Source organism: Lycium barbarum, chromosome 6 (genome assembly GCF_019175385.1).
Source record: "Lycium barbarum isolate Lr01 chromosome 6, ASM1917538v2, whole genome shotgun sequence".
Lineage (NCBI taxonomy): Eukaryota > Viridiplantae > Streptophyta > Magnoliopsida > Solanales > Solanaceae > Lycium > Lycium barbarum.
The window spans coordinates 130,090,203-130,111,493 of NC_083342.1; the positions used below are offsets into that span (position 1 = coordinate 130,090,203).

The following is a 21,291-nucleotide window of genomic DNA, read 5'->3' on the forward strand; positions in this document are numbered from 1 at the left end:
GGTGATAGGTCCATTATTAAAGTAAATCTATAGTAAATCTTATGTCACATGCTATGTAACTTTGTTCTATTCCACCAAACAAACCGAGACAAATCATATGGAGGCGAGTCCATTGTATTTTTCTCAAATAACCTTATGATGCCTATATTATTGTCCCCCAATGCTTGGCGGAGGTCACGATCCAATCTTGAATTTTAGACTAATAAGTTTCAGTACACAAATATTATTGCATAATAATTAATACTATCATTCTTTATGGATATACCTGAATCAAGTTGGTACACTCCTTTGACACTTTTGCAATAATCAACCATTCAACCAGGTTGACTGTTGGCATCCATATCCTCCTACTATGAAATTTCATCACGCAAGTCTTTCTCCACTATAAATAATTGTCAGCCATGTCCATTTCTAACATCAAACCTTAAACAGCTAAACACACAAAACTTAAAATATCACCATCCGCTCAGTATAAGAGCTACATCAATCACCAACAAGCAAGTCTAATATGGAAGGTTTAATCCCATTTCTACTCCACGCCATGAAGAAACAGAAGCCTCATCACAATAGTTTCAGGTGCCTATCTGACACCTCTAACCGGAGCTACCACAGGCTTGTCGAAGCTGACTCCATTGAGGGCTCGTCTCACCGGAGAACTCGATCGGAGTTTCAGCCTCCGGTGACTGTTGATTTCTTGGATGTGCCTCAGCCAAGAAGCTTCAATAACAGAACTTCTTCTATGCTCTCCCCTGTTCCAAATAAGAATGGGTCCAGCTTGGCTGCTACCAGCAACTTACAAGGGACTATTACAGTTGATAATCTCCGCCATAGGAAAGCACAAAAACCTACTGCTGCTGCATAAGTAGTCCGTACTTTGTGGTGTTCAAATTTTAAAATCAAGACATGATGATCTCAAGTGTAAATGAGCAATATTTGATTGATTCTTTTTTACTTCTTCTACTATTATAAAATGGTGTGCTTTTATGTAATTAAATGATTCTTAAGGTCTTTCCTAGTTAACATTTTTTTCTTTATCTTTATCTTTATCTTTTGTAGTTCCTGTACTCTCTTAGCCAATATGTCTTGTGGAAATGTTACTTTCAAGCTTAAGGGTTTGAATGTGTGCACATAAGTCAATAGAGTAATATCGAAAAAGAATTTGATCAGGATTTCTCAAGGAAAATTATATCCGTTGAATTCTAATCTCCAATAGTCTATAGGGCGTGCAATTCGAATTCTCTTATAAAAGTAAAGATTGTTCTATTGAAGCATAGTATATGAAAAATACATAAGTTACACACTAAACTTGTCCAAAGAAAGATAGATTTTAATTTACGGGCGACTTCTCACCCTTCCTGTTTTTTTTTTTTTGAAGTGGAATTAATATCTCCTAAGACATATATAACCAGTTGCATTGCGGAATTAATATCAAATACAATTTGGTTTTACTTTTGTTGGGTTAAAATACCTCGTAGATATTCTTAATATGATGATGATGTGATATTAGTCGTCTTGAGCCAAAGTCCCACGATTTTTCCCAATAGAAACCATTAAGAGTATCCAACATATTATAATTAAGTAACTTCTTTTTCACTTTTCATGTGAAAGTTTGTTCATTCACACCCAATACTAAATACACGTGTCGATGATGATACTCTGGGACTCCCATGTTCTTCGTCAAAAGGAGACAAAGTATTAGACAATTTATAAGATTCGACCCGTTTCTTAACGTAGACGTCTTTTTAAGACAAAATCCTCGAGAAGTGGGAAAAAAAAACTCATACATTAATGTGTGTAAGCAGAAAATTACCCTAATTCTTGCATTGACGGATCATTTTGTCAAAAAAATACAACCTAGTGGTCGTAGATATATATATATATATATATATTTTCCAAAAATATAGTACTTTAATTTTTTCAAAGTAGGAACAACTATATGTTTCTGTAAGATAGCTAGTGAATTACTTGCTGGAAATTAGATGATGGTCAAGGTGAGAAGACTTTGTCTCCACAACTGCACCTCCAAACTTGGGGATAATACTGCTCATTCTCATCATCATCATTATAATCTTCTTCAATAAATACTTGAATGGGCATACAGGGCATGCATTGGTGGCATTTTGAGTGACAAGCCACTGGAATTGAACCATCAACTCTAATCGCCTCTTCCTCTCTAGTCTCCTTGTGCAACACCTAATTAAGTACTCCAAAGATCAACATTTGTCAACATAAAATAATTAAATGTTTGCCTCATAGGCGAATCCAAAATTTAGAGTCAGTAGGTTCAAAATGTATATTGTAATCTTATTTCATATATACTTTTACTTATTTTTATATATGTATACATAGTTCAAACAGAAAATAGTGAGTTTAGCCGAAATTACATAACTTGCTCTAAATTCGTCTACTAAGAAAAAGTAGAGAAAAAAAGAGAGGACGATCTTGAGAAAAACTATATAACTTACCGGTGCCAATGCAGGAATTGGAGATAGTTTGCGAGAATGAAGCAATTGAGAAGTGGGAATTATGGTGAGAAAAAGGGATAAGACCAAAATCAATTTCTTGGGTAGAGTTTTAAATTCCATCATTATTAATTCTGCCAATAGTTCATGCCATTCGCAAGTACATGGATATTTAAAAGGATTTAATAAGTGTTAGCATGTGTCAACTTGGCAGGAAGCTGTTGGCATTATTTTTTGAGAAGAAATAGTCAGAAGTCAGAACTCAGAACACTATGTGTAACCTGATATGCTTGTATTTTGTCATGAATATAGTGTGGATTCTAAAAGGGGGAAAGCATAAAAACAGAAACAAAGTAGGTCCCTTAGATGACACATTTGCTCTGTGTTAAGTATTTGGCGAAGAAGCTTTAAGATAGTGATATTAGCATAGGATTTTCTTTTTACATAGTCGGAACAAGACTTTCACCAAGGGATTTATTATCTATTATATATAAACTGTAATTTCCGATAAAGAGATTCAGATGGATCCCTTCCACCCCACGTCATACCTACTGAATAATTATGTTGGTACTAAACAAAAAAATAAAATGGGTAAAGCGAAACTTTCATCTCTTAAACTTTTGCATAAATTTATCAACGGTGCATGAATATTGATAAATCATCAATATCCGGTCCTTATGGGAAGAAAATGTAGTACGTGAACAAATTTGTGCATGGTCAATTGTTTTTCTATTTATGTAAAGCTAACAAAATTAGTAAAGCGTCACACACTAACAACAAGCTGGAATAGCTCAGTTGGTTAGAGCGTGTGGCTGTTAACCGCAAGGTCGGAGGTTCAAGCCCTCCTTCTAGCGTTTCTTCTTGTTTTTTCGTTAATTGCAACATCTTTTTCATATTGGATTATTATGTCTCAAATACTCTTCAGTAACCATTGTCTAAATATCTTCAAGTTCACTCACATATTTGGTAACGTTAACTTTTTTCTCTGGATTGTCTTCATATTCATTAAGAATTCTTTAATGATAATTCACAGCTATCTGAGTTAAACTAGTCTGTAATAGATTTAGTGAAATTTGAGATAATCTACTTTAAAGTAGAACGAAAATAATTATTATAGAATATCTCTTAATATATTCTAACAGTTTTAACTTCTCACTTGAACCCATCATTTTCTTTTGGGATGAATATAGTAACAACACATGGGATAATTATGAAGTAAAAGATGCCCTTTTAACCGTTTTAACTACCTCACAAATCACCTGGTCCGTTAGTTAAAGAATCCCATAATTTCGGATATATTTTGACAAACAAAGAACTTAATTTGTCTTGAAAACTTGTCTTTTTGAGTCATTTGGATTTTGGGGTAACCTTTTTTTTCTCTTTCATCCACATGATCTTAGGAAAAGCACCCTCTTTTAGTAATCTGCGTCTTGTAATTTCAAGAATTCTTTGTATTTCCACCTGAAAAGTTGGTTACTTGTTTAGCATCAACCTTTGTCCGCGAAAATCATGGCGAGTTTGAAATCTGGGGTTGTTGTAAAGTTACTTGAAGAAATGAAAATGGGTGAAAATGCCATAGTAGAAGATAGAAAGCCAGCATTGTTACAAATCAGAAGCATAATTCCTGTTCTAGAAGAAGGTAATCTCTTGCCCAACAGAGGATTTTACCTCAAGATTTCAGATGCATCACACGCAATTTATGTCACCTTGCCCCAAGACCAAAATGAGCTAATTTTAGGCAACAAATTAAAACTAGGACAATTCATTTATTTACAAAAATTGGAGGATGCAGAACCATTTCCATTGCTCAAAGATTTTACGCCTCTCCCTGGTAGGCGTCCATGTGATGGAACCCCCGAAGAAATTGATTCGGTTCCAAATTTGGAAAAAAATCTTGATGCATCCAATTCTGATTTTATTGTTGAAAAGGGTGTCATTTCTGAAGAAAATATTATGGATATATCATCTTGTTTAAGAAGGTTATCTTTAGAGTCATCTGATGTAGAAGAAGTGAGGAGAAAAAGTAGTAATGTTCTTGAGGAAAGTACTAATAAAGGCAAGTTTAGGTCCTTGAGTGCTTCGAAAACTCGTCCAGGAGTTAAAAGATCTGATGTTGAGAGCAGAAATTATAGGAGTAGGAGAATGTCTTTTGATAATGATAGCGATACAGATAGCACGGTATCTTCAGTTTCATCATCTACATGGATTTCTAAGAGGAAAAGTTGGAATGAGTTAAAGAATTTGGGAGCTAATGAGATTTTTGATTCTTCAGTTGTTAAGCACAATATCAAACCACCACGTTGTCGTAGTGCAACTGTGAGTTCCCTCTAATTTTTTAATCTACTCTATGTTTTATCTGTTTTTTGATGTGCTTGTACAAAGGGCTTGATAAATCTATGATGAGATGTTTAAAAAGATAGAATACTACTTAGCAGAACAATAGTAATGATTATTGCATTGTTTTATTTAAATAGAAGTAGGCCACAAGGCAGCACTACTTATTTGTTCGTTGTGATTATACATTTTTTCTTGATTCTTTAGTCATCATTTTGACTGATATTTAGACTCTAAAACTTTTTTAGCCTGCTTTTAAATGTTATTAATCTTGATGTTTTATGTCGACAGGTTTCACCCGTTCGTTCTGTCAAATACTGTCGACAGGTTTCACCGATTCGTTCTGTCAAATATGACAGCTCAGATGACAATTCAAGTTCAATATCAAGAAGAAGGATTGTTGATTCTGCAAAGAAAATAGTCAAGAGTTCAACTAAGAGCAAGAATTATGTGTCAAAGATAAAATGTGAACAGACCATCCATCCAATTGAGAAACAATGGGCAGAAAGTGAGATTTCATGGGATTCACTTCCCTCAAGTTTAGTGGAGCTTGGCAAGGTACTGTGTTCAAGTGTATTTAATTAGCATAACTTGAATGAATATTTGAGAATTTCATAATAATAAGTATGCCCGCGATTTTCTCTTGCATTTCAGGAGGTTGTAAAAAAAAGAGACATTGCTTTGTTTGCAGCTGCTGAGGCTTTGCAAGAAGCTTGTGCAGCTGAGAGGTTGCTCAATTCCTTGAGGTGATTACTTTGTCTAGTCAATATAGAAGCTAACGCATTATGAATTATGGATCCCAAAATATAAAAGCTAACACATCTTTTTTTCTCCAGCAAATTCTCAGAGTTTCATTTACCTGAAGAAGGTGATCTACAGCCTCATATCGACACGTTTTTGGATCTTCAGGATGATATGGCTCAAACAAGACTAATAATGAAGTCGCTAACAAATATAAGTACTCTAACTAGAAGAGAAGAAACTGGTTCAAGTAGCACTAGTGTAGATAATGAAGCATCGAAAATCACAGTGCAAAAAAAGAAAAATGCTGCTGCATGGATAAAATCAGCAGTGGCTTTAGATCTTTCACCATGCCCCACTGCCCTCAATCCAATTCCCAACACTATGAGCATCACCAATACATTGAAGAAGTCAAATACATCGAATCACAGTACCAAACAAAAAAGCTCAAGCATCATTAAAACAGATCAGAATAGGAACACTGATGATATTTCTCTTGTATTGACATCTAACAACGATGTGCAATCTGAATGGACCAGGGGTAGCACTATCGATGTAGCTACTAACCTAGCTTGTACGTTGCAGGACGAGTGTAGAAAAATGTTTTTGGGCTACATAGAGAAATATATAAATGAACTTGAAAAGAAAATGTCTTTGATGGTATCGGATAATCAAGTAGCAGCAATGATGTATAAGGTCAAGAGAGTAAATGACTGGTTAGATTTGATCATCAACAACAAGGAAGGGAATGAAAGCAAAGAAGGTTCAAATTTGGATGAGTTAGAAATTGAGGCATGTCATAGAGTGAGGAACAAAATATGTGGGATCCTACTGAAGCATGTGGAGAGGACTACTATGGCTTTTGAAAGTAGCAAAATGCTCCGTTACATCGTTGACAACTGAGATTCAACTGCTAGCTCAATAGAATTGCTCCTTTAGTAGGGAAAGGTGCAGTGTACTAGTGCAGATCATTCTCATTCTCAGAGAATAAATGCAATACTCCTTCCATGCGTCAACACCTTGGTCTGTAGATACGCTGCTGTATATAGAACCAGTGGTAGGGCCACGTGAAGGGTGGTAAGTTGAACACCCTTCATTAGAAAAATATACAACATATATAGAAAGTTATACAAGCCGAGGGTCTTTCGGAATCAACCTCTATACCTCCCAAGGTAGGGGAAAGATCTGCGTACACTCTACCCTCCCAGACCCCACTTGTGGAGATTACACTGGGTATGATGTTGTTGTTGTATATAGAAAGTTATACAGTGTATATATGTCAAATATTACTCTTTATACATATATAATAAATCTTGTGTACCTTCACAAAATTTCTGAATTCGCCACTTAATAGAACTCCATGTGAATGTCCTTGGACTAATGTGGTTTCTCAAAATCCTTTAGGTTTTATGCACTTCCTCGCATTCATGCATTATTATTTACTACTCCTTCTATATCAATTCATATGAATTTTTTTTTTTTTTGCTAATTGAGAGTCAATTTAATTAAACTTTAAAGCTTAATTGGATTAAATCAACTTAATATTTGAAAATTAAGATTTACATATTCAAAAACCATAAGAAAAGCTTTATATTTAAAAAATTAAGATTTATATATTCAAAAATTATAAGAAAAGTACTATAGGTTGTAATTTTTCTCATCTCAAATTTAACATGTTAAAAAAATATTTTTTAAAATGTTGGCCTTCACATAATTTGAACTTCAAAAAGCGTGAAGTGTCACATAGATCGAGTTAGAGGGAGTATAACATAACGATCCACATCGACGGAGCTAGTTAGAGTCTATGGATTCAACTGAATTCCCTTTATTTAAAAATTATAGTGCACAATTTTTTTGTTTGTTATATACAAACCGTTTAATCCCACTCTGCACAGGAAGATTCTGCGCATGCTTGATTGGTTGATTGGAGTCCTTAAGGGAGAAATGTTTCCATGGGATGTCAGAACATGATTTTACTCTATAAGAGGCAAATTGTCAGGAACAATTTTTTTTGATTAAATCATCATAAACATGGTCCACAATTGTTTCCTGTCGAAAGAAAATTATAGAACCTATCAATAACAACAACATATCCAATAATCCCACGAGTGGAATAGAAAGAGAATAGCATATACGCCGATTTTATCTCCACCTTGAGAGGTAGAGAGAATGTTAAAATTAGAAATCATACCCAAAGATAATATTTTCATTTGTTCACGATCCTTTTTTTTTAATTATTATTATTATTTGTCAAAACAGAAAACTGACAGTTTGTTTACGTGGAATAAGTTGGTTGGTTGAGCTGCGTCATAACATTAGACTATAAACTACCATTATCACGTGACTGCGTGAGGATGGGAATGCTTTAAGATGGTCAACAACCATTTTCTAATTTTGCATCAAATTTCTAATTCTGAGTACTTATCTAAAATGACATTAAAATTTTAGTATTGTCCTGGAGAGTGATATAAAGACATTAAAAATACAAATTAGTCAAATTCCATTAGTTTACTAATCAAAGATAGAATGAAGATTAATAATTGACACTTAAAAAAAAAACTATATTTAGGTCTGTTTTAATCTAGAATTAGACAAGAATCTAATCCTAAGCCTAAAATATTCCCAAAAACTGAAATTAAGCTTAAACTTGGCATTCACTCAGATTCACCAATCACACTCAACACAAAAACAAAACAAGAAAGAAAACCAGAAGTTTCCTCCAATAACAGTACAATTCAAGATTTTCCCTTATACCCTCTTTTCATTTCTTGGATTTCCAAGAAAACAAAAATGGGGGTTTCTAAAACTTCAAAAGCTACAATCTTTCTAGGGTTTCTTTGGTTAAACCTATTCCAATCAGTATTGGGTCGTTTTGTGGTTGAAAAAAACAGTTTAAGGGTGGTTTCACCTGATGATATTAAAGGCACTTATGATAGTGCAATTGGTAACTTTGGGATTCCACAATATGGAGGCAGTATACCTGGAACTGTTGTTTATCCAAAGGGAAATCGAAAAGGTTGTCGAAATTTTGATGATTCAGGGATTTCTTTTAAGTCTAAGTCTGGTGCTATACCCACTTTTGTTCTTGTTGATCGTGGAGGTATGTAGTATTCTTAGCTCCTTCTAGAAGATTCTTGTAAATTTAATCAATTTATTGTTATAAAAAAAGATAATAAATTGAGTATTAGATTGAAACAGGTGTAAGCTTAGTAGAATGGATATTGAGGATTAACATAATGGACCTGACTAGTTTGGTTATGAGGCACAGTTGTGATTTGTTGTTTGTTGTTGATACTTGAAGTTGATAGATTAATTGGGAAATTTTTTGGACTTCTTTTAAGTTGAAGTCTGGTGCTATGCCCACTTTTGTTCTTGTTGATCGTGGAGGTATGTAGTCTTTGTTTTTCCTTAGCTTTCTTAGCTCTTTCTAGAAGATTCTTGTGAATTTCACTCCTTTTGTTCCAATTTATGTGGCACCTTTTGTATCACGAGAGTTAATTTGATTAATCTTTGACGCTAAATTGGATTTGATCAACTTAGGAGCCATTTGGACATGATTTCATCTCATGATTTGGATTTCTTAAGTTGCAATTTTTTTTTATAAACATAAAAACCTCACAAGTTGTGAAAATCATCAAAATTTTCCCAATTCTTATACAATCTTACCAAATGTGTAAATCATAGTTCATAATAAAATTAATACGCTACTAGAAGGCCTTTCTAAAAAATACAACATCAATTGATCAAATTTTAGTTCAATAAAAAGGAAAATTTAACATGAATAGTAATGTAACTACTTTTTAATATAATCCTCCCACACGGTACGAACAATATATCTACCAACTTATGGTTGGTAAACATGATTGGTAAATATATCTACCAACTTATGGATTTTTTTTACAAAATATAAACGTATGGGTCAAATTTTACATTTATAATTTTTGAAATCATGATTTCAAATCCCAAATCATGCCTTTTTGGATGATTTGGGATTTCATCTCATGAGATGAAATCGCATGTCCAAACGCTGATTTCATCTCATGAGATGAAATCGCATGTCTAAACGCCTACTTAATGTTTTAAAATTAAGATTTAGATATTCAAAAACTGTACGAAAAGTACTATTAGTTGCAATTTTTCACATGTCAATATGATGAAAAACTGCATTATAAAATGTTTGGTCAAAGTGTACATAATCTGAATCTCGAAAAATGGAAAGTGCCACATAAATTAGGACAGAGGGAGTATCAATTTTACTTGGTCGTTGTTATTGAGTATTAGATTGAAACAGGTGTAAATGAAGTAGAATTGGTATTGAGGATTAACATAGTTGACCTGACTTGTTTGATTATGAGGCTTAGTTGTAGTTTGTTGTTAACTTGGTCCTTGCCACTGACTTGATATCTCAGTTTATTTTTGTTAGTTTTATTGTCACTTTTTGGATTGTTTCAGTTTTTGCTAATGATACTAGAAGTTGATAGCTTAATTATTGTAAATTTCATCAATTTTACTTGGTGGTTGTTATAAAAAAGGATTAATTTATTGAGTATTAGATTGAAACGGGTGTAAATGCAGTAGAATGGATATTGAGGATTCACATAGTGGACCCGACTTGTTTGGTTATGAGGCATAGTTGTAATTGGTTGTTTGTTATAACTTGGTCCTTGTAGTCTTTGATATCTCAGTTTATTTTTGTCAGTTTGGGGAAATTTTCTCTTGCCATTTTTTTTATCACACCAGGAGTTTTTGCTAATATTAATTAATAATACTTGAAGTTGATAGCTTGGTTCTTGTAAATTTTATCAATTTTACTTCATCGTTGTGATAAAAAAAGGTAATTTATTTTGGATTAGATTGGAACGGGTGTAAATGGAGTCGAATGGATTATTGAGGATTCACATAGTTGACCTGACTTGTTTAATCATAAGGCATAGTTGTAATTTGTTGTTGTCATTAACTTGGTCGTTGTCCTTGTTAGTTTGGGGAAATATTTTACTGTCATTTTTTGGATTGTATGAGTAGTGTTTGCTAATAAATTTAATGGTAATTGAAGTTGATAGCTGAATTCTTGATGTATACGATTGCTTTTCTTCTGACTGTTTCTAAGTGGCATATTACTCGTAGTGCTTCTGTTAGTATTCCGTAACAGTGGCTGATAAATTTGGATGCAGTTTCTAGTTGGGTTGCATCACATAGGCGCACTTATCATTGATTTTGAATCCCTCAAACACCTTTCAATTTTTTTTTTTTAAATTTTAATTTCAAAATTTGGATACCAAAAGGAGTCATAGTTCACTGATACTTTGAGCAGTAATCAGGGATTCAAATGGAAAGTTGATGTAATCATTTATATTAAGAAAGAGGTGATTTGTAAAATTATCAAAAGTTATGGGGAGTTACTGTTTTTCTTGGTGGCAGATTGCTTTTTCGCTCTGAAGGTCTGGAATGCACAAAATGCGGGCGCTGCTGCAGTTCTAGTTGCAGATGATGTCGACGAAAGATTGATAACCATGGACTCTCCTGAAGCGGATGGTTCTTCTGCAAAATACATCGAGAACATAACAATACCATCTGCCCTCATCGAGAAAAGCTTTGCAGAGAAGTTGAAGAAAGCTGTCAGTTCAGGAGAAATGGTTAATGTGAATCTTGATTGGAGAGAAGCTGTGCCCCACCCAGATGATCGTGTGGAGTATGAGCTTTGGACAAGTAGCAATGATGAATGTGGGTTCAAATGTGACATGTTGATGAAATATGTCAAAGAATTTAAGGGTGCAGCACAAATTCTTGAGAAAGGTGGATATACTCAATTCACACCCCATTATATTACTTGGTATTGCCCTCAGGCGTTTACTGTAAGCAAGCAGTGCAAGTCTCAATGTATCAATCATGGAAGATATTGTGCTCCTGATCCTGAACAAGATTTCAGCACTGGATATGAAGGGAAAGACGTTGTTGTTGAGAACTTGAGGCAGTTGTGCGTTTTTAAAGTGGCCAATGAGACAAAGAAGCCGTGGGTGTGGTGGGATTATGTGACTGATTTTCAGATTCGATGTCCCATGAAGGAGAAAAAATATAACAAGGAATGTGCTGATTCTGTTATCAAGTCTTTAGGTAATAATGCTGCCCCTCAATGCCTTCCAATTATCATTAGTGAATAGATTAATGCCAACTAAGGCTGGCAAAGCAGTTAAAAAAAGCAAGTAACCATCCAATCCGACCCATTAGACATGAATTGGATAACTGACCAAAAATGGATCAAATATGGATATTATCCACTAATGGATATCCAGATGGATAATATGGATATCCATATTATCAATACCCATTTGTCTGCTTGTAATTTTTCATGAGTAGTTCTTGCTTTCTGGAAGTCTAAGCTTATTTTGGCTTTTAGCTTGTGTTTTCACCTGACTATTCCTAAAACCATGGATATCCGTCGGTCAACCCATTTTTTATCCGTGTTAAATATGGACGGGTCGGATGTTGTATCCGCTTTCATGTAACCCGTTTTCAGCCCGCTCATATTCGATCCACCCTCCCGTTTGCCACTCCTAATGCCAACAGCTCCTATCTGCAGGTCTTGATTCAAGAAAGATTGAGAAGTGTATGGGAGACCCTAATGCTGATCAGGACAACCCCGTTCTGAAAGAAGAGCAGGATGCTCAAGCAAGTTTCTTTATCTTTCTTTAAAAGCTACTATTAAACAATTTAACAGGGTGCAAGCACTTACAAAATTAAACTCCTATGCAGGTTGGTAAAGGAACAAGAGGAGATGTCACCATATTACCTACTGTTGTTGTCAACAATCGCCAATATCGAGGTTAGTCCACGCACTTACTCCCGTCTTCAACTGAGAACCTTTTTTTTTTCTTTTCTTAATTCTTGTTCTTTCAGGGAAATTGGAGAAGGGTGCTGTTTTAAAGGCTATTTGTGCTGGTTTTGAGGAGACTACTGAGCCTGCAGTTTGTTTGAGCGATGGTGAGTGCACATGATTCTTAAAGCTAAATAGCAACTAGATTTTTTGTCATAACATATAATGGCTCTTTCCTTTATAACAGATGTGGAGACAAATGAGTGCCTGGATAATAATGGTGGCTGCTGGAAAGACAAGGCTGCTAATATCACTGCTTGCAAGGTTCTCGCATTGACTTGTGGAATTTTTACAGTAGTTTCTGTACCAAAATTTCTAATCTTCCCTGTTTTTCTGTTTCTCATTGTATGAGCAGGATACATTTCGTGGTAGAGTGTGTGAATGCCCTGTGGTTGATGGTGTGCAATTTAAGGGAGATGGTTATACCTCTTGTACAGGTAAACTAGCATATTTGGTTCATCTATTTATTTTGAGATGACTGTTTAAAGTAGTTGTTAAGCAGTAGTTTTTTTGTCCAATTTTTTCTTTTCATGTATTAATCAGCAAAACTTGCTATGCTACTGATGGTCTATCCAAGTGCTTTAATTTCAAGAGTAGCAATTACTGTAATTGTATGCCTGTATGTTATTAGATCATAAAAACAAGTAGGTAAATATGTTGAGAATTTTTTTTTTGTGCATGCAAGAGTATGTTGGTTTTGTCTATTTTATTATGTGTAAAATCAAATCCAAATAATCTCTTAGCAAAGCTGCCGTCAAGGGTTTTGTCTATTTTCTTATGTGTACTTGATGTTTTCAGAGTAAATGCTTTCTATTATTTGGCGCTCTTTGATAGATCGTTTAGGGCCAGTGGAGTCCATCGACGCCTGCTCCCTTTCTAACTATTGTAGACCTGTTGGTGTGAATATGTCATTTTTATGTCAAGAGGCTGGAACAGGTCTTCTTCATATTTATCCTTTTGGACTCCTAGCACAAAGGTGGTAGGAGTATTATGTCTTTTAACTAGTTTGTATTAGAAGGTGTTTTATGTGATATAGGGTAATTCATGAACTTAGTATCCTATAGAATGATCATTAAAGTATTTATCCAGTGGCATTAACTAGATACAAGCACATGCTAATATAGATTCTGAAAGAGCTTATTGCAAGAGTGTAAAAGGCTTTCTATCCATTATTTAAGTAAATTTCATTTTTTTTTTAAATACCAGCTGAATTGTAGCCTTTTTCTGAATTAAGGCTAAAGTTTCTTATTTACACGTGGAGATATTTGTTTACATTTTCTATACATATTCGTGATACATGAGACCAAATCTTATATTCCTGAAATATTATGCTCTATAACAAAAGCTATAGCGTGTGTTACTGGAAAAGAATCCTTTTCTTTTTTATGAGGAAAAAAATAATCCTTTTCTTTTCTTCAAATCAGGGCGTGTATTTGCCTAAAGCGTCTTCCAAGAAACAGAAAGGGTAACATCAGTTGCTTGATATCCCTTTCTGCTATGATCAGAAATGTTTGAATCAGGAGGATAAGCAGAGACATGATTATTACCTTAGATGTCCTTAATTGAGTTATTTATAATTTTATATATTAAAAAAATTAATATACCCTTAGTTGAGTTGTATTGTTTGTCATCAAAGAGCTCTTATCATGTAGAAGGTAGTAGAACACATCATCCCAGATTTATTTGCTGAAAAGTAGGATCTAATAATGTTAGCTCTGAGAAGTTGAATACAGCTCATATCTAATTCTTATCTGTCTGATGTCTTTTATGATTCTCTATTACTTAAGAAATGTATCTGTCGTTTGTCTTTATTGTTGCTTCTTTCCTCAGTAATTTGTATTTCTTCAATAATCTAATTCCACTATCTTCAGCAAGTGGACGTGGGCGATGCAAACTCAACAATGGAGGCTGTTGGCATGACACTCGAGATGGTCATACTTACTCTGCTTGTGTGGTTGGTTAATCATCTCTTGAACTTCATTTTCTTATATTTATCTCCACCTCCCATTGGTTCAGATTTGAATGCTGAGCATGTTCTAACAGGATAACGAGGAGGGGAAGTGCTCTTGTCCTCCAGGATTTAAAGGTGATGGTGTTAAAAGTTGTGAAGGTAAGCGATTTTACTTTATCACGATGAAGTTATTGTATTGGGGAAATTTATCTTTTTTACTCTTAGAAGACAAAATAAATTTATGGAGGATAAGTTTTTCAAAATTTTCAAATGAGCAATGTAGAACGGGTGTAATTTTTAGTTTACTCATTAGTAATGTTTTTGCAAGAGTTCTGGTCTGAGGGGTTTGGTAAAAAAAAGAAGCTAATGAAACAAAAGAAATTGTTTGGGCATGTTGTAAATATTATAAGCGATGATTTTTTTTCGTATGCTAACTGAGATATTCTAAAATGTAGAGCTTCTTTTTTATCATGTAACTGCAATTTTAACCTCTATCATCTGTTTCCATTTCATAGATATTGATGAATGCAAAGAAAAGAAAGCATGTCAATGCTCTGAATGCAGCTGCAAAAATACGTGGGGCAGTTATGAGTGCAGTTGCAGTGGGGACCTACTGTACATCAGAGACCATGATACCTGCATAAGTAAGTTCACATAGTCCAGACTTCATTCAGAATGGGCATGATTATGCATATCCACAGTAAGAATTGGTTATGACGACTTTCATTTGCAGGCAAGAGAGCTAGAGAAGTCAAATCGTCGGCATGGGCTGCGGTTTGGGCTATTTTGATTGGATTGGCTATGGCTGGTGGTGGTGCATATCTTGTGTACAAATACAGATTGAGGGTAAGTTTAGAACTCATTTGGATTTATATTGTTGATTGTTAATAGTAATTTTATAGAGTATTTGACCTTTTCCATGAAACTCTTGGGAAAGTTGTTAAACAATCTTTTACATTACTTCTGAAGTTTTTATTTGTTAGTGAATAGGTAATTGATTAACCAGGGCATTCTCAGTTTCTATAGGTAGTAGTTTGCTCAAATTAAATGGATTAGCCCATATCCGAGATTCAGCCTTCCTTTTTGTTCTTCAACCAGCTTTAGGAAAGAGTAACAGCCTTGTGATTGATTAGGTATTAGCTGAAGTTTAGGCTAGTAATTCTTAGTTAGGAAAGAAATCTTTACCTTGTTATTATATGCTGCTTGATTGTCTGTTCACCCTGACACTAAACCCCACTCCCCACTCCCCACTCCCCCCACCCCCCACCCCCGGGGCCCCGCCCCCTTGCTTGTCTACTTTTTAGTGTTATGAAGTAAAAGGATATTACCAAGCAAAGTAATTCTGGTATTTAAGTGGAGAAGGGTAGAGGGTGGACCCATTATCCCCGAGTATTGGAGGTTGTGATTGGTCCCAAGGCGGATTCTTGGTCATCCAAAGAAATAATATTATGTATCCGTACGTTCTCTTGTTCCATGGTCCGCGTTGGTGAAATAGAAGGACAAGTTGAAGATAGTTGTTTATCTATGTCTACATGTACATTTATAGTGATAATTGATTAATTAATCCAATCTTCCTCTAATACACATGTTTCTGGACATTGCTGGTTTGTATGCAGGGGCGGACCCACCCTATTAGGAGGGGGGTCACGTGCTCCGGCTAACCTCAGGACAACCCTGTATATATATGGTGTATATACCTTAAAAAATGTCTATATATTTTAAAGGACCCCTGATATCCACTGCTTGGCCCAATTGGTTGTTGTGCCCCTTAGGTCCTTGTATAACACCTGGGTTCAAGTCTCGTTTGCAGCCATTTTTTTTTCTATTTTTTGTGGAGTTTTGTTTTGTAGATTCTCTACAGATAAATTAATAACCCCGCACACTTCTTTTTTTTATTCTTTAGTCCTCCCTTCCCCACCCCCCAACCCCCGCACACCTACCCCCTCCCACACAGAGGAGAAAAATTAGTAAATCTTTTTCCCATTCTAAACCCATTTTCCTTCTTCCAATTTTGAAGTTTATACTTTATACTAGTACTACTTTACTAATATTTTATCATAATTATCAAGTATTCAAAGAGTTGCAAGCTAAACTTTCACATTAATAATTGACATATGTATATTAAGACATTGGTCATTGGTGCCCCCTCTGCGTCAAAATCCGGGGTCCGCCTCTGTTTGTATGGATACACACTAAGCTCTCCTTTGCTATTACTTTGCCAGTCATACATGGATTCAGAAATCAGGGCTATTATGGCACAATATATGCCGCTGGACAGCCAAAACGAAGTCCCAAATCACGTCAATGAGGAACATGCTTGAAATAGAGATTGTCATGCCACCAGATATCCAAAATGAAGTCCAAATGTTGCCAAGCTTGCATTGCAGATGAAAAATTTGTCAGTATTATTTTTCTGAGAAATTGGATGAAGTGGCAGATTCAATAGCCTTCTGTTTCTATTAAAGAAACTGAAGGTAAATTCTTATGTCTATTGTATACAGTGGATAATAAAGACAGTGTAGGATTGTTATTTTCTTTTATTTATCTGCTTTTGCCTCCATCATTTTTATGTATCTCGGAGGGTCTTGTGATGTTTTAGGCATTAGTTTAGTCGCAGGATAAAGAGTTTGTGGTAGGATTTGCAGCTGTAAAATGGGATGAGTTGTATCACCATTAATTTAAGTTGGTGCATGCAATCATGTAAAATTGCCACTCTTTTCGTTACACTATTAGTAATGTGTGTGAGATGTGAAGCAGGGTTTACACTAGAACATGAAAATCTTGGTCGAACTATATTTGGTCTCCCAGTATTCCGTGCTGCATGAATATTACTGTAGTAAGACCAGATTTTAGTTTCGGTTCAGAGTTTCTTGGATCTAACTTGCCTGAATGTGTTCACAATCTGATATCTGATTGTGAAACAGTTGTTTTCTCGACTGATTTTGAGTATCTGCCGTGTAAAGCTAATAGCAACTGTCTTGTTGGAACTGCAAAATGAGCTCCGTTTGAAGTAGTACTATTTTGGGCTGCAAAATAAACTGTCCCTTGATGGTCGATATTTAATTCTTACTAACACCAGTCTTTTGTTAGTTCAAGAATAAACATACACACCACCTAGAAACGAACTTTATTCAGAAAAAATAAGTTCTAAAAGCAGTCTACAATAGACTGATAGAGGCAAGGTGATTAAATTTCAGCTAAAAGTCGACCTGATGTTCAGTTTAAGGGCTCATTTGTTTGCACTTAATGGTGATCTTAATCTAAATGGTTCAGACCTCAACCCAATGGTGATCTTAATCTAAATGGTTCAGATCTCAACCCATTTATTTGTTTATTTTATTTTAAAACCTCTTAATATATCTGAATGGGTCTGATTCGGTCAGATCCGTGGAAGTGTCTTAACATCATTCAGACATTAAAAAATTGGCTTTTTTTTTTCTTGCCCTAGTTCTTTCAGCAAAGGAAATTCACGTCTTCTTCAACACTTCTCTTCAAATCTTCTTCCACCTATCTCTTAATTTTTAACAATTGACTTCTACGATTCTTCTCCAATAATCTTTTTCTTTAGAGAAAGTTTGGTAGTTTTTAATTTTTACTTCATTCCAATTGTCTTTTACATTGAGAAATATTATTTTGATAGCAGCTAAAGATTCAGAGGATTCCTCTTTGAAAGATGAAGCCCTAATATTAAAATAAAAAAATCTATTGAATCTGTGAGAAGGGACACTGGAATGGCACAATCTTATGGGGATGTGAATTAAGAATCAGATCAGGGTTACTTTATTTCTCAAGCAGCCATTGTATTTCACTGATCAACTAAGCACATATAGTTAATTATTAATAAGACTTTTCTAATATTTGTTGCTATAATATATAATTATTTTTTATATAAATGATATTGTTTGTCATGTATAAATATAAATAAATTATACACTCGGATGTTGAAAAACAAACAATCTTAATCATTCAGTGTTCAGATCTAAATACAACATCTTAATATTCAGATGTGTATTCAGATTCAAACGTCTTAATCTTAATGAAAACAAATGCACTCTAAATATCTGATGTTATATAGTTTTAAGTTCTTTGGGCACATCAGGGTAGGGTGACTTATAACGTGTAATTCTTCATAGCAAGTCTGATACCGTAAGCTGGAAATAAAACAATAACTTGCTATAATTAGTTAAATTGCACTGACTGCGTAAAATTATTTTACATTCTCAATGTATGCAACTTAACTTCCTTTTGATCAACATACTGAGAAAATGCTAAACAAATAGGAAAAGAAAAAACATTGAAACCTCCCTCATGTCTCGTGGCAGCCAGAGAGGAACTTATTGCACTTAAATGTTTGATTAGTGGAATGATAAGTTGGTAATGGATAACACGACATCCAAAGTATTTTTTAGTTTAAAGTGTTAATTAACTAGACAATTATACAAATGGCAATAATTTATTTGTCATCTTGTACGTGTATGATAACGCTCTGAATCCACCACAATTAACCATGCCTTGAGCTTCAATGTTCAATTTACGATTTTGGACTTGGAATGCCAATCTTCAGGTCAAGCCCAATGTCCATTCCATTGTATGCAATGGGAGAGTACATCCATAGATCATCAGAGCTTAAGAGCTGCAGCACCCAAACAAAAAGCACCATAGTTAGCTGCGAATTCAGGATTCAGACTCAGTGGGTTCAGAATGAGTTTGATTTTGTTGTCCGTTTACACACATTTAAATCTTTTTTGTACTTATAAAATTCAAGCTAAAAAGAATGAGTTCAGTTTGACTGACAAAATCCACCTTAGATGCTCCTCTGACAACAGTGCACTTAACGTATTAGAAATGGATCAAAAATGTCCTTTTGTGTTGGGTCAGAATTTTATGTGGATTGATAAATAAAGACCGCCTGTTTAATTAAAATTTAGTTAAATGTCATATAATTGTGCATTAATGGAGGGGCAATTTTAAGCCTGAATATAACGTTAGGGACACTTTTGATCCAATAGATGGAAGGAGGACATTTTTTAGCCATTTCCAATACGTTAAAGAGCAATTTTGACCATTTCTGTTCTAAACATGTTGTGAAGAGAAAATATAAGTTACCTTGATTTGAAGTTGCAAAAATTTGACATACTGAACAGCCTCTTCAAGCATGGTGCTAATATCAACCTATCAGGAAAACCTTGCTAATCAGGTTCCATTTTTCACAGCAGATTACATGTCAATTAGCTAATGCAGTTTCAATGTGTACAACTCTACATACCTTTGTTCCGTTAGGGACGAGGCTCTGCAAGATTCTCAATCTCTCGTTAATTCTCTCTCTTCTTTTCTGAAATAACAGAAATAAATATATCAATAAAAAAGGCTAATAAGCGACCAACATTTAGACAAATTGGATAACAATTACAATGCAGTTGCTAATTACCCTTGCATACAGACTCTGGGGATCGGTTGCTGAGCCCCTGTTGGCTCTGGATTTTCCTTTAGAGCTGAGGGGAGCAGAAACTCCTTTTGAGTTATCACTCGAAGCCAATCCATATAACTCATAATTAGAAACATTAGATTCATCTTCTGAGCAGCAACTAAATGAACTCTGCCCGTGAAGCACATTATTACTATTGTTTTCCTTTCCAATCTCCTCATCAGCATCAACGCTCTTCATGTTCTTCTTTGCCTTTACGCTTCTCTTGTTCTTCGGGACCTACATTAATAGATAATATATTAGAAACTACAAGCTGATCCATTAACTACTAAAAAATCAAGAATTAGCGACGGACAAATTCTGTAGCTAAACAGCAAAATATGTGCTAATCCTTTTTAGCGACGAATTGTTAAGAAAGTTTGTTAGCTACAAGCAATTTAGCGACGGACTAGCAACAAAGTTCATAGCTAATTCCAGTTTCTTTTTGTAGTGAATTATCAGTCTAAAATTAATCAGATGAAACATTACAATTAAGTCAGATGAGACTCACATGATCAGGAGGCGACCGGGATCTTTTCTTAGAGCTTTCTGATTGCTCTGGAACTTGCATTTGATCATATTCTCTTCCTAGCTGCAAGCCTTTTCCATGAAGAACAGATTCATCAGGCATGTGTTCATCTGATTCCATGCTGTCATTGCTTACTTCTTTGTTCAAAAATTCAATTGCATCCGTTTCGATTATATTGTTAGATGGAGGCACCTGAGGAGAAGGGTAACTCACTCTATCTTCCACACTACTCTGATCCAATGTCATTGAAGAGTTATTTCTCAACAACATTGGTTGAAAATTACTACTTTGGAAATGGTACATGCTACTATTATTAGTCTCTTCTGAAGAATACATTGAAACTTCATTATGATTTGTCCAAAAAATTGGAAGTCCTATGTTAGAACTACTAGGTTGTTCATTTGGACAGCTACCAAATAACTGTGCCATGAAATTAGCCTCCTCAGTAGAACATGTTCCACTTAAGGAACTCCATTCACCTTCAGACATGGCTCCCAGTACTGGTTCCATGTTACTCTTTTCTGACTATAGTATACAGGAGATGCTCGATTAATTTGATAGATATATATATCGTTTCAAATTATCAAGGATAGAGGCATATACCTGGACCTATAAATATATATAAGCATATTCCTACACATAAAACAACTTAAAAGGAATGTCACAATGGATATATTGACTTTGTTAGGTACTGTATTTCAATATTTTAGGACGTAATTAGTAGCCCTAACTCTTTTAACTATCAATTATTTGTTCAGAATGGGCCAACTACAACTAACTAGACAGACTTGGTTCAAACAATTATAGACAACATAATGGAACCCTTCAGAGGCCTTAAAAAACTTGACTTGAACTCCATTTTATTAAATAACTGTAAGAAAATGATTGAAAACTACATTCCAAACATATACTCTCTCCGTCCCAATTTATGTGAACGAA

At 34.7% G+C, this 21,291-nt stretch overlaps 4 protein-coding genes and 1 non-coding gene across 6 annotated transcripts; 3 read left to right on the plus strand and 2 right to left on the minus strand.

Annotated features, from left to right (window-relative positions):
- Positions 1-1,933: 1,933 nt before the first annotated feature.
- LOC132598946 (EPIDERMAL PATTERNING FACTOR-like protein 8) lies at positions 1,934-2,634 on the minus strand. Its single transcript, XM_060312110.1, has 2 exons — positions 2,466-2,634; positions 1,934-2,193 (listed from the first exon to the last, which is right to left on the minus strand). Exons 1-2 carry the CDS (start codon positions 2,586-2,588, stop codon positions 1,987-1,989), a joined length of 330 nt encoding a protein of 109 aa, XP_060168093.1. The 5' UTR covers positions 2,589-2,634; the 3' UTR covers positions 1,934-1,986.
- Positions 2,635-3,242: 608 nt separating this feature from the next.
- TRNAN-GUU (transfer RNA asparagine (anticodon GUU)) lies at positions 3,243-3,316 on the plus strand. The gene has a single exon. It is a non-coding gene; the product is annotated as a tRNA-Asn (tRNA).
- Positions 3,317-3,842: 526 nt separating this feature from the next.
- LOC132644668 (uncharacterized) lies at positions 3,843-6,850 on the plus strand. Its single transcript, XM_060361268.1, has 4 exons — positions 3,843-4,778; positions 5,088-5,354; positions 5,451-5,542; positions 5,633-6,850. Exons 1-4 carry the CDS (start codon positions 3,972-3,974, stop codon positions 6,438-6,440), a joined length of 1,974 nt encoding a protein of 657 aa, XP_060217251.1. The 5' UTR covers positions 3,843-3,971; the 3' UTR covers positions 6,441-6,850.
- A 1,286-nt stretch (positions 6,851-8,136) lies between these two features.
- On the plus strand, positions 8,137-17,083 carry LOC132598944 (vacuolar-sorting receptor 3). 2 transcript variants are annotated; one of them, XM_060312106.1, is made up of 12 exons: positions 8,137-8,637; positions 10,956-11,648; positions 12,115-12,203; positions 12,288-12,357; positions 12,432-12,515; positions 12,596-12,672; positions 12,764-12,845; positions 14,280-14,362; positions 14,452-14,518; positions 14,875-15,003; positions 15,093-15,205; positions 16,582-17,083. In XM_060312106.1, the coding sequence occupies exons 1-12, from the start codon at positions 8,328-8,330 to the stop codon at positions 16,678-16,680; spliced, it is 1,896 nt and encodes a 631-aa protein (XP_060168089.1). In that variant the 5' UTR covers positions 8,137-8,327; the 3' UTR covers positions 16,681-17,083. The 2 variants fall into 2 exon arrangements, with proteins under 2 accessions (XP_060168089.1, XP_060168090.1); XM_060312107.1 differs by lacking the exon at positions 8,137-8,637 and adding an exon at positions 8,792-8,924.
- A 1,616-nt stretch (positions 17,084-18,699) lies between these two features.
- LOC132600217 (transcription factor bHLH84-like) lies at positions 18,700-20,862 on the minus strand. The gene is made up of 5 exons (XM_060313306.1): positions 20,335-20,862; positions 19,788-20,063; positions 19,626-19,691; positions 19,466-19,531; positions 18,700-18,992 (listed from the first exon to the last, which is right to left on the minus strand). The coding sequence occupies exons 1-5, from the start codon at positions 20,860-20,862 to the stop codon at positions 18,891-18,893; spliced, it is 1,038 nt and encodes a 345-aa protein (XP_060169289.1). The 3' UTR covers positions 18,700-18,890.
- Positions 20,863-21,291: the final 429 nt, after the last annotated feature.